The 13,429-nt window shown below is 40.2% G+C and overlaps 1 protein-coding gene across 6 annotated transcripts in view; it reads left to right on the forward strand.

Moving 5' to 3' along the window:
• Window positions 1–13,429, forward strand: part of SOX5 (SRY-box transcription factor 5) — a 966,957-nt gene that overhangs the window by 931,252 nt on the left and 22,276 nt on the right. For all 6 annotated transcript variants that reach the window (XM_081083091.1, XM_081083093.1, XM_081083089.1 and 3 more), the window contains one exon: window positions 1,021–1,166. In XM_081083091.1, the coding sequence (XP_080939217.1) occupies window positions 1,021–1,166 (146 nt within the window). The remainder of the gene's footprint in view (window positions 1–1,020; window positions 1,167–13,429) is intronic.

Here is a 13,429-nt window from a genome sequence, read left to right on the forward strand (position 1 = left end):
ACAAACAAGTCCCTTTTCTGGGCAATATCATATTATAGATTTAGTTTATGCCATTTTATGCCCTAGTTAAAAGATAGGGAGAGTGAAAGATGAGATATTAGCTTGCCTTTCAATATTTGTGAAACAAATCCTTTGTCATTGGTACTCTACCTTAAAATCATGCAGATTATCATAATAATGGGCATCAAATAAAAAAAAATGACCAGTGTTAAAATTAAGTTAAGAAATGTTTTGCTCCTTACACCTGTTATTCTTTAAAAGACATATTTGGCAGTGTTTTTGTTTGTTTTGTTTTTCTCTTTTTCTAACTCTGGATTGTAGAGCTGCAGATACAGGCTGGTCATTTGACCATCTTATTAAGAGTATGAATTGTGTGACTATTCTTACCAGTAGCCACATTTTTTTAAAATCAAACAATTACAGGTGCTTGGTTACATTCTGTGCTTGAAATTTAGCCTCTTAACTATTACAAGTATGTATCCATAGCAAACCACTGCCACCTGGGGTTTATTTCACCGTAATCCGATTCAGGGCCAAAATGCTCTTCTTTGTCAGTTAATAATGATTTATTTTTCCTTTAAATAACAACCTGGAAGTGCTATGCCCAAACTTTAAATTGGCCTTTTTAATGCTATGAGAGTGTCAGTAATTATAGTGATAATTATCAATATCTGCATTTTGTGGTAACATTAAAAGAAATCTTACATGAAAAGAAATCAAAGATAGGTTTTATTTTTGCACTACAAAATATTCAGATAATTAAAAATAGTTTCTGTAAAAACTTTATTTCAAACTTCTTTTCAAGTGTGTGGAAACAGCTACCTTTCACTTAGTATTATGTTTCAATTACAGATGTTTGGCAATATGTTCATGTATGACTTATTCATTCATTTAGACAAATTCCACTGAGAAATTATTATATGCCAGACACCAGCCACTACTCAAAAAAGAAGTGATTGTTATGGTTAAGGTTTCCATGCATTTGTACAAAACATAGTCTTTGTTCTGTTGCATCTTCAGGTTATTTAAATGACCATGATGCTGTCACCAAGGCAATCCAAGAAGCGCGGCAGATGAAGGAGCAACTTCGGCGGGAACAACAGGTGCTTGATGGGAAGGTGGCTGTTGTGAACAGTCTAGGTCTCAATAACTGCCGGACAGAAAAGGTTAGTTCTTAAAATACCTGGCTTTCCGAAAACACTTAAATCGCCTGAATGCTTTTCTTCTTTATTATCTTTTCATCTTCTCATCATCTCCGAGTAATAGTCCCCTTCCCTTTTTCCTTTGTCAATACAGAAATCTCCATGTCCATCCGAATCAAAACCAGCCCCAAATAGGCAGGCTTGTATTTCTCTTGTTTTCATCTTCAAACCTTATTGACAATATCTTTCTCTGCCTTCCATTTGTATTGAAATGAAATGGCATTTGAGATAGCTGAATCTTAGGGAAAGTTCTGCTCCCCAGAGATGCTTAACTTGTATTTGGGGATGAGCTGGATTTGAAAATGCTGGATCTTCTTTAACCAGCATAAGCTTGGATGATGCCCATGCTCACAGTCTAAGCACCTAGGACCCTGAGCTGGTCATATGTTCCTAATGCAAAACACTGTCAAGTCTTAGGTGGCTGTAACAGCTGGCAGATTTGACTTTATCGTAAAACAAAATGTGATTTTTAAAACTTGGACATGATTCTTCTACCTAAGCCCATTCAAACTTCTGAATTTTTCTGAAATGTGACAATTTTAAACTTGTTTTGTCTAAAATACATTATATTATTTTCAGAAAAATATTATAAGTTCTAGAAAGCTCAAAGTGGTTTACTTCTTGTGGTAGTGTTTGATATGTTTTGAAATGAAATTTTAAAGTGTTTTTGAATCTCCTGTAAACAATCCTCTAGCTATATAGACACAATAGATAAAAGGGGGGAAATGATCAGCTACTTAGCAATAAACTGGGAAACATGAGTCAAACAGGACTGTACAGAATGAGCAGTTTGCTAATCTGGAGAGGTTCCTGGGTTCCCAGGTTTTATATGGAATTCAATGTATAAACTCTAAATAGCTAGCAATCTGCATAGTGAAGGGAAATATATGCATGACCCTGTCACAACCGTACATTTTTTCTGGTCCAAACATGGGTCAAAAGGTGGAAGAAACTCTTTCAAGCCTGTTCTGTTTCTGGAGGGGAGAGCAGATCGTGGGTCAGTCTCTCATCCCCTGCAATCTCACAGTGTGAGAAGGTGCTGGTGCAGCAAGAAGGGGACAACCTTTCTCTAGCTAAGCGCCAGAGAGGAGGCAAAGTGAAGTGACAGCTCCGAGAAGGAAGGGAGGGTCACAAGCATAAAGGAATTTATATTCAAATATTTAAACATTCTTGAAAGGATGCTTGAACAGAAATTCTTTTTTTTTTTTTGCTCCCCATGTAGAAATGAGTTTAACACTCAGCCAGATGCTAATGCAAAGTGACTCGAGCTATTCCTCGCAAGCATAGCTAAATTGCCGTTATTTGTTAAGTGCATTGAATTCAGCTGTGGATACAGCAGTTGGTTGCATTCAGCAAGCATCTGTACCCTTTTTTTTTTTCTAATCCTCCAAAGCAGAGACAACTCTACCTATCTCCCCCCTCTCCTCCCCTGTGCTGGCTGGGACTTGTCAAGTGACAACCGACCAAATCCTTTTGGACAGGAAGGCTTCATCCCAAGTTCTATATACTTGCAAAACAGGCCTTGTGGTTGGATCAGGGAGCCCATTAAGAGCACTTTGATGGTATGGAAATTCATCTTCATGAAGCTCCTAGGCCCCTAAGCAGCATGCTGTTTAGCTCTGGTTACAGATCAGTCATTCACATCGGAGGGCAATAATTGTGCTGACGGCTTGTAAGGCAATGGTAGTACATAGAATAATCCCGGGCCCTCCACCATGACACTGCGAGTTAATCTTCTCTAATACAGATCAGCTGTTGTTCTAACACATGACTTCATGCAGGCTCCAGTGACTCTGCTCAGCCTTTTGATTAAGTAACAGGAGTGGAACCATCTGCATTCACTTTATTCCATAGTGTCTATTGTTAGGGGTCCTCATTGCCACTTCTTGTTCCCCCTCCACCATCACACTTTATTTTATTTCTCTGATTAGCACCTCCTATTTGAGGTGTAGGAGTTAGATTGCCTCTGTGGAAAGCTACTGCTTTTAATTTTCTTGTCTCTTTTGTGAATTATAATGACTTTTTTAAAGACTATTTTTGAAGTAATATTTGCCAAAATCTGCTGCCCAATTAATATGTCTTCATTCTCAAGAAGGTTAGCATTCCCAAATCTCTTCACCATGCACTTTCGATGCAGTTGAGTTATGTCTTCAATTAAAGTCTTATATTTTTATGGGGTTTTAAGTGAAACTCTTAAAACATGAAGGCAAGCAGTTCCACTGTTGTAATAATATGGCTAACTCTTGTAATGCATAGGTAAACCTTTCGGCAGGACCCAAACTAGTTCATCCCTTGTTACCCTTGACACCTGAGAATGAACTGAGGTTATTGAACCTCTCTTAGAAACAGGTATTACTGTGGTTGCCTTTTCTTGTTGAACTAGCTTGGGTGTCACTTCCACAATGTCAATGATTGATATTCGTCTGTGCAATTCATGGGACTAAAATGATGTCAAATTTACATATTTAATTAGTAATTATTCAACATTAGCATCTATTATCTATTAAAGATGGGGCTGTGTACTTGAGGTGCTATCTATAATAATAAAAGCGTAATAAGCTAATTAGACCGAACATCCTTCTGGTCAACCTTCCAGATGAAGCTGAGGCTGCGAGGACTGAGGTAGCCACTGCAGCAGGCAGGGGCTGGGGCAGAGGAGACGAATTTCGTGCATCAGGCCTCTAGTCCTATCTAATAATAGAGAAACATGGTAATTAACCGTAACTTCGCTACCCTTCCCATTGGCTAATCAGTGAGATATGCAAATTAACTGCCAACCAAGATGGCGGCTGGCAGCCAGGCAGCTGAAGCGAACAGGAGGTTTGCTTGCTCCAGTGAAGGAGGAAGCCAAGGTTCCCTGCCTGCTGCTCCTGGGCTCTGAGCTGCACTCTAAGAAACAATGTTGCAAATATAGAACCTAAACAAACCCCAGAAACCTGCTTTCAGCCAGCCGGGCCTCAGAGCTGGAGTTGAAACAGTGTTTCAATTATAGAACCCAAACAAACCCAGAGACCTGCTTTCAGCAGCCGAGATCTCAGAGCTGGAGCCGGCCTCAGAGCTAAAGCCAGCTCTCAGCTCCAGTGACAGCCATAGAAGTTAAATAAATCCCAGAATATATAAAAAAAGTAAAAAAGGAGAGGTTGCGAGCTTTAGTCACCTGCCAGCATGAAAATGGCCCTCAGCCCCTCACCCAGACTGGCCAGGCACCCCAGTGGGGACCCCCACCCTGAAGGGGGTGTGACCAGCTGCAAACAGCCATCATCCCCTCATCCAGGCTGTCCAGGCACCCAAGCGGGACCCCCACCCTGATTCAGGACACCCTTCCGGGCAAACCAGCCGGCCTCCACCCGTGCACCAGGCATCTACCCTATGTAGTAAAAGGGTAATATGCCTCCCAGCACTGGGATCAGCAGAGCAGTGAGGCCTCACTGCCCCTGTGTCAAGTGGAGCCGCAAGGCCTCCCAGCATCGGGATCAGCGGAGCAGCAAGGCCTCACTGCCCCTGTGTCAAGTGGAGCCGCAAGGCCTCCCAGCATCGGGATCAGCGGAGTTGCGAGACCTCCTGGCCTCTGGAGCAGCATGACAGGGGGCAGCGCCCAAACCCCCTGATCGCCCTGCGGCTCTTTGTGTGACAGGTGCAGGGCCACAACTTCCCTATCCACCCTACTCTGTTCCTGACAGGGGAAGGTGCCCCAAACCCCTGATTGGCCCTGCTCTGTGCCTGATAGGGGGGAGCTCCCCAACCCCCTGATTGGCCCTGCTCTGTGTGTGACAGGATGCGGAGTCCCAACCCCCCCCCCCCCCATGGGCCCTGCTCTGTGTGTGACAGGGTGGAGCCGCAACCTCCCCATCGGCCCTGCCCTGAGTGTGACAGGGGGGAGTGCCCCAACCCCCTGATCGGCCCTGCTCTGTGGGTGACAGGGGTCAGCGCCCCAACCCCCTGATCTGCCCTGCTCTGTGTGTGGCAGTGTATCAGTGTATGGAGCCCCAACCCCCCTGATGGGCCCTGCTCTGTGCGTGACAGGGGGCAGCGCCCCAACCCCCTGATCAGCACTGCTCTGTGCATGACAGGGGGTGGCACTGCAACCTCCCCATTGACCCTGCCTTGAGTGTGACAGGGGCCAGCACCCCAACCCCCCAATCAGCCCTACCCTGAGCGTGACTGGGGGTGGCACCGCAACCTCCCGATCTGCCCTGCTCTGTGCATGACAGGGGGCGGTGCCCCAAATCCCCAATTGGCCCTGCTCTGAGCCTAACCAGGGGCTGCACCTAGGGATTGGGCATGCCCTCTTCCACCCGGGAGCAGGCCTAAGCCAGCAGGTCGTTATCTCCCGAAGGGTCCCAGACTGTGAGAGGGCACAAGTGGGGCTGAGGGGCACCCCCCGCCAGTGCACAAATTTTTGTGCACCGGGCCTCTAGTATTTAATAAGAAAATATGTCCTCTGCCTTTATAGTTTTTAGAGTTGAAGTCAAATTATTATTTTGACTGTTAATCATAGCATATTTATGTTAGTAGGCCTACCTATGGGATTAAATAAGGACCCCACATTGCTTAGCATATCAGATCAGTTATATACCTGAGTTGTCAAAGTGCATGTCTATTCTTCCATATAAAGTGACATCACTATACCATAGTGGGTATTTCCCTAGTACCTACCTTTTTAATAGATTTTTATAATCACCCAACTTTAGCCATGCCAAAGCATAGGTAGATTAGTAATTGGCTTGACATTTTGCTTCTGAGTTATTTTTTTTAAATATACATATATGTGTTGATTTCAGAGAGGAAGGAACAGGAGAGAGATAGAAACATCAATGATGAGAGAGAATCATCAATCAGCTGCCTCCTACATGCTTCCACTGGGCATTGAGCCTGCATCCCGGGCTTGTGCCCCAAGAGAATCAAACTATGACCTCCTTGTTCCTAGGTAGATGCTCAACCACTGAGCAACACTAGCTGGACTGCTTCAGAGTTCTTAATGAAAGACAAACAGGGTATATGGTAACTTCTTTTTATAGTTTGCACTATTATCTTCTCATATAATTTGAATCCCATAAGGAGGATTTTTTTTCTCCCTTAAAACAATACTCCCAATTTTTCAAACCCAGAAGATATGTGAAATGTCAGAAGTGGGTTGCCCTGGCCGGTGTGGCTCAGCTGATTGAGCACCATCCCATACACCAAAAGGTTGCCAGTTCAATTCCCAGTCAGGGCACAAGCCTGGGTTGTTGGCTTGATCCCCAGTAGGGGATGTGCTGGAGGCAGTGGCAGTTGACTGTTGTATTGCTCTCACATCAATGTTTCTCTCTCTCCCTTTTCTTCTCTCTCTAAAAATTAATAAAATATATTCAAATAAAAATAATTCTTTCTTTAAAAAAATAAGGACATGAAAGGAGTGGGAGCAATAAAGGAGAGAAAAAGGTAGAAAGGAGCTGGGAGAAAGGAAATGGGGAAAGAAATTGAGCCTGGTGCTTTCCAGCAGCCTAAAAGGTGATAGCATCACCTGACATCCAGATAATTGGAATCCTGCAGTGGAGAGCTGTTTTCTTGAGCACACAAACCTTATAAACATTACATTTTCTTCACATTTCAAATAACCAATATGGTTGTCCCAACTAGAAGGTCTTTATTCGGAAGAGCTGTAATTGGGCAGTGAAAACAATTACAAGTGTGAAGAAAGGGATGAATGTCTTTCAGTAATATGTACTGAAACACATAATGAAAGTAATTTTTACTGAAACACATTGTAATTGAAGACTTCTAAAAGAGCTTTCATTTCTTAACTTTTCTTGGAAGTGTTTCAACATACCCAAGAACTGTGTATGTCAGATTTCTTGGAAACTCTGGGACACAGTGTTATTTATAATTGTCATCTCTGGTTAATTATAGCCTGATTGTATATTCAAATAATGTGATCTTTTTACCACACAGCTCTGTTACAGATTACTTTTATGGATGGATAAGTAAACTTCTCAGGTAGGAAGGATCAGAAAGAATACCTTCATACAATTATTTTGTAAAAAAAAAAAACAAAAACACCTGCTTTGCTTCCTTAACATCTAAATGGCAGTTTTGATCCTACAATCAACTGCATACTTAGGTTCTGACCTTGTGTTTGAAGGTGTCCATACCTAATAGGAGAACAATTTAAATGTAATAGAGACCCATTGCTCGGGACTGAAATAAATAATAGACCAGAAGTTTCCCTGCCCTTTTCTTTCAATGGTGTTATCCTAGGAAGATGATACCTATCCTGTAGATAAATGCATGTATTTCAATACATGTATCAGGAAATCTAAATATAGTAGCTTCAACCAAGATTAAGTTTTAGCATATAATGAAGTAAATAGCAGAAGGTTGGTGACATTAGTTTATCAGCTCAGTGATGTCAGGGTTGAAATCTTTGTGGTTCTCTTGGTTTTTCCCTTAAAATCACAAAATGTGGTCACACCTACAGATATAATGAAGGCAAGCAGTACAGGAAGGGGAATTTGTTTCCTCTTTGCTCAGTATTCATTCACACAGGGATGTTTTTACATTATTCTCATAGGGATGTTTCTCTACCTCTCAAGCTGACTTCCACAAACATCTCCTTTGATAGTGCTGGATCATAAACACATCTTTAAGAGGATTACTGACAAAAGGAAGAGAAATTGCATTAAATTGATCATGAATTATGTTCTTGGACTGAGAGAGACCTGATACTATCCTCCCTGAAATCAAGGGATATCTTAAGATCAAAGATTATATTGGCAGGAAAGCAAAAAAAAAAAAAAAAAAAAAAAAAGGAACCAGAGTAGCTATTGGGTAGGAAAGGGCTATTGGGAGCCACAGCTATATTAGAAAAAATGATACTAAAACTCTCAAAACTGCTCTGTTTTTATTGTTTCCTATTTGTTGTCATCTAACTAACTTGGCTTTTCTATTACATGTTGAGAGCCTTCCTTATAACTTGTCTGTGGTTCATTAAGAATTAAATTAATTGCCCTGGCCAGTGTGGTTCAGTTGGTTGAGCATTGTCCAGTGTCCTGTGCACCAAAAGGTCGAGGGTTTAATTCCCTATCAGGGCACATACCCAAGTTGTGGGTTCAATTCCAAGTCAAGAAGATTCCCAGTCAGGGTGCATATGAGAGGCGACCGATCTCTCTCTCTCTCTCCTCTCTTCTTTCCTCTCTAAAAATGAATAAAAACATACAAGCATGTCCAGAAGAAAACATTGCTTGGTGAAAGGTTGAATCAATAAATGTGTGTTCACACACATGTTCTCTACATGTTAAAGCCAACTTCTGTATTAGTTTTCTGATATAAAACATGTCAATCACAAAAATAAACATGCAAATACTGTGCATACATTTCTTAAGGCAGAGAACTTTATTCCCCAGATATTAATTGCCAACAATGTACCTGGAATCTAAACACCTGCACATGCTATGAATGCATTTTTAACTGCAAAGAACAACAGGTGGGAAAAATGTCATATTTTTCCTTCTGAGGTTCAGTGACAATTCTTTGCAAATTTCCATAGAATAAGAGGAAAATTTGGTGAATAACATGTATATTATAAATAATAATTTACTCAATAATGACATCAGTTTCTCTTTACATTTCTCAGTCAGATTCATAAGAAGCCTTACCACGGACGATATACCCATACTGATTTGTAAATAAAGGTGGATTTTCATTACTCTGGCACTAGAGAACTCTTCTTCACAACCTCCTCTTTGCTGCCATTGTCATTCTTTTTCTTTCCCTTTAACAGAGTGCCAAACATGAAATGACAGTGACCAATGTTGACTTAATGTGGATGTTTAATAATGAAAAAAAGTGTGTCAGTCCCAGCATTAGTTACAAATGGCAGTGAGTGTATCGGATGGCAGCCCTGTAATAATTTTGCATCCATCATGCTTTCCCGATGCTTCGCTGGCCATCTGATGGATGGGGCCAGCAGTGTTAACGCTTCTGAAACTGACACAGTAGATCTGGTTCAGCATTACCTAACACATGCTCCTGCCCTTAGATAAGGAGGAGGCATGTGAGGAATTGTGAATTACAGGTTTTGCTTGCTTTGGACAAGTGATTATGAAAGGACTCATGCCTCTGCGTTCAGTGGAAGATTCTACAATTAAGTCATGATTTATGGATGGCTTTTGTAGATGTTGCCTTTAGCTAAAATGCATTAGAAAAGTTAAATTAAAACTAGATACTTCAATGGTTAGAGAAAGACTCCATGAGCAGAAAGCCATGTTAGGTAAATCCTTCAGGTGGAAATGAGTTGTCATTGGAAGTGTGGCCAAGCAGGAGCTTATACTAGGTGTGTGTGTGTGTGTGTGTGTGTGTGTGTGTGTTAAAAAAAAGTCCCTAAACTTGTAAACCCACTGGCTAGAATTTGCCTAAGAACCAATTACAATAACAAAACTGATTGATATTTTCTCTTTATAAAAGTGAATATATATTTTTTAATCTCTACTTTACATATAATTATTTATTTGGAGACTTTAATTAAAAGGTACGCACAATCTGGTATTGAATACTCGCCTTTTATTATTGGAGTCTCCCTACTTTGCAAATTTATATAAATGGATGGGGAACTGCTTTCTAGGCAACTGAGTATTAGAAAATCTAGACCAGCTTTGTGTGTGCAAGTTGGCATTTGATCCTTAGGTTTTCTTTTCTTTTGTTTTTTCATTCATAAAACCTTCTTAATTCTGAGCGTCTTAGCTAGGGAACACTTCTTATGGGACAGGAAGGGAGAGGAAAACCCCTTGGTGAATATTATCAGCACAGAGCAGCCAGTTTTCAAAGACCACGACAAAAAGGCAAATAGGTATTATGTCATCATCCATCCATCACTCTATATGTCAGCCTTTCAATAATTCCAATCGACATTCCTGACAGGCTGGTGCAAGTTAAAGGGGCTGTTTGTTTCTAGAAATTGAGTATAGGCTGTCTATAGCCTTTTGTTCTGGATGGGTGTATGTTTTTTTCTGTGTCTTTTCATTTCTTTCTTTTCTTTTTGGGGGCATTTAATTGAAATCCATGCCGAGTGTGCAGACTGCAAAGATCAGAGCTGTTTTCGTCCAGCAGTGGTAACTATGCATTAAACATTTTGATTTGTTTGAGCTTGAAGTTTCGTCCTTTTTTGCCATTTGCTTCATGGAGTTTGTGTATATTTACAGCCTCTGCATTTAATGGCCACATGCCTTATTTTCACAGATGGCCAGTGGAAGACTTTTTCTTCCTCTTAGTATAGCCTGCTTTCAGCTTTGCTACATTTGTCACAGTGCCACTACTTGCAGCTAGCAAGTGCCCACGCTTGGTGGGGAGCAATTATGGTGTGAGTTTTTTAAGGAGCTTTTTAAAGGTTTTTTTTTTTTTTCAGTAAACTTTTTATGGTTTAATTTCCAAGCCTAGAAAAGCTGTGCATGTTTTCAAACAGAGCGTCTTGTGTTCTTTACATCATTCTGGTAGAGGGGTTAGTGCAGGATGGTCCAATAAAATGAGATACCCTGGGCACGCCAAATTGGTCTGTCAGATACACACCCACAGGCCTCTTGATGATTGAAATTGTCTCTTCATGTAAAGATCTGAAGCTATGCTTACAGTCGCATTCTTTCTTGTTAAATTTGTATTGAATTTATTGAGGTGACAGTGGTTAATAAAATTATATAGGTTTTAGGTGTACAATTCTCTAACACATCATCTGTATATTGTATTGTGTGTTCACCACCCCAAGTCAAGCCACCTTCCATCACCATTTATCCCCTTTACCTCTTGTCCCTCCCACCACCACCCCCTTTCCCTCTGGTAATCACCATATGAAGTGACGTTGAAAGTACTATGCGGAGACCAATCTAGAGATGATATTTTTAAAGTGAACGTCCAGGGTACATAGATAACAAAGTAGAAGAGTAATGAACAATAACTATGCCAAGGTCATAGGGTTGTAAATTTGCATATACGATGCCCCACATTTCTGATTCTTCTAAATTTTCCAGAAGTAAAATAAGAATCACTTTTTTGTTGGACTGGAACTTTTTTAAATGTGGTCTCTTAAGAATGGTCTTCACTTCCCTTCTCTCTTGTTCCTGTCTTCATCCCAAAGACCAAACGAGAAAGATCTGCTTGTGAGTCCTAGGAGGAGTAATGGCTATTGACATTTATTTTGTGCCTTACTGTTTGCAGAGTGCTGTCACATTAAATTTCAGTCTTTTATGTACTGCAATATAAGCGGAACAGTATGCTTATCTTTGTTTTAAAAATAGGAAAACCCTGAGATCTGAGAAGATGACAACAATTGAAATGGTAGATGGGTTTTTAAACCCATGTCCTCTGGCTAGAACCTCGGTCTCCTTTCTAAGGGACCATCCTGGAGAAAGCAGCTTAGCACAGTCATCCTGTGCCTCTTTGATTAGCTTGCTTGTGCTCAGCGTTGGTCATGTGTATTATTTAGTGTGTTCTTTTTGAGTCTTTATTGCAAAAAAAAAATCTCATTTAAGCCATCACCACCTCCACAACTTGTATATCTTTTCCCCAGTTCTTTATTTTTCCTGGTTTGGCTCCCTTTCTAGGTCTTCCTTTCCTCATCATGCGCCAGCCCCTTCACCTGAGAATGAACTGGGAAAACAGAAAGAATATGTTCAATCTTTTTTTTTTTCCAATCTTATTTATTTTGCTTCTTGTAGCAGCTCTGATTAAACATGAAATTTTTGCGTTCAATAAAGTGAGATTTAAATATCTATTCTAATCTACATTTCCCCTCCCTTCCTCTAAAACCACCATGGATGATTGAAAAGTGAACTATCACCTTGATGTGCCTGCCTCTATTTGTCAGACCCAGCATTTCTGAACCAAACCACGACTCTTTAAAATAGTCCAATTATATTTCTGTAATTGAGTTAACTACTGGCTACTGAGGCTGCTTTTGTAAGAATGCTGACAGTTTCATCTTTTTTATTCCATGAAGAGGAAAAATTAAAGAGAATGATTCTATACTTTCTGTAGCTCAGTAACTGACTTGCCCATTGTTTATAGAACAGTTACTATCAGACAACATTCCGGTTTTGTGTTTACATCTGTGCAGCCCTCCCACCCACCGGACATCCAGTGTAGGTTGTGAATTCTATTATTTGTCTTTGTTGGCTCCTCATTTTTTCCCATTAACCCTTCTGTTTGGGCTCAATGTGCACAGTATCTATATCTGCCTTGATCTGGAATAACAACAAAGTCATTTTTTACACTGTGATTCAATGCTGACCACATATACAGACATTTAAAAACTCAGGTCTTATTGTTTTCCTCTCCTGCCCTTCCCTCTTCCACATGTACACACCCTAAGCACCATCATGACAAATAAGCAAGAACCAATATTTTACCATGATGGTAGTCTTATCTACTTTCTTTGTGAGTGATTTGTTTTCTGCAGATGCCTTGAGTGGCTTTTCTGTGCATTATAGACCCATGCCTCAGTGACTTCTTCTCCATAGCAGTGTTTTCCTTGTTTAAGTACTAAATTATAATGTTGAATTTGGGCCCATAAGTATGTATATTATAAAGTACCTGAATCTGTAAATCTGATTATTATTGGAAAAATTCTTCATAAAATATATTTCAATTTCAAAAAATTATTTCAAAAGAAACCATATTTTTTATAATTTGAATTTACTCTTTTGAATTTGAGGAAATGATTATGAATTCTCAACTATAAGTGGACTGCCTTTAAGTTTTGAGACTTAACTTTTGAGGAAATTATCATTTATGGATAAAGAAAATATATATGGTTTTATACATTTATCAAAATATTGTACTTTTGTTTTAGGGAGTCCAGTCAAGTAGGACATAGAATTGCAGGTTTGTAAGAAAGTGAAAAGGATCTTTAATCTGACATTGAATTACCTCTTCAATACCTCTAATATGCCAGTACTTGAAAACCTCCAGGGAAGCAAAATGTTTTACATCCTGAGGCAGCTCATTCAATGGAGAGACAATTCTAACTATTCTAGAACTCTTCCTTCAGTTTTTCCTTGTTTTTCACCGGGTAACATACAACCATTGGTCAGGGTTGTGCATCTCAGTTGCATGTGGCCAAATTCCCTTTTCCACAAATAACAAGTCTTGATTGGATTTAAACGTAGAGGTTCTTAAGATATTTAGAGATATCTATTGTTGATCTCCTCTTCCTACTCCATTCAACTCTGTTTATCAGGGTCCTGTGCAATTTCTCCATCATG

The sequence above is a fragment of the Myotis nattereri genome (assembly GCF_964212035.1).
Source record: "Myotis nattereri genome assembly, chromosome: 2".
Taxonomy (NCBI): Eukaryota; Metazoa; Chordata; class Mammalia; order Chiroptera; family Vespertilionidae; genus Myotis; species Myotis nattereri.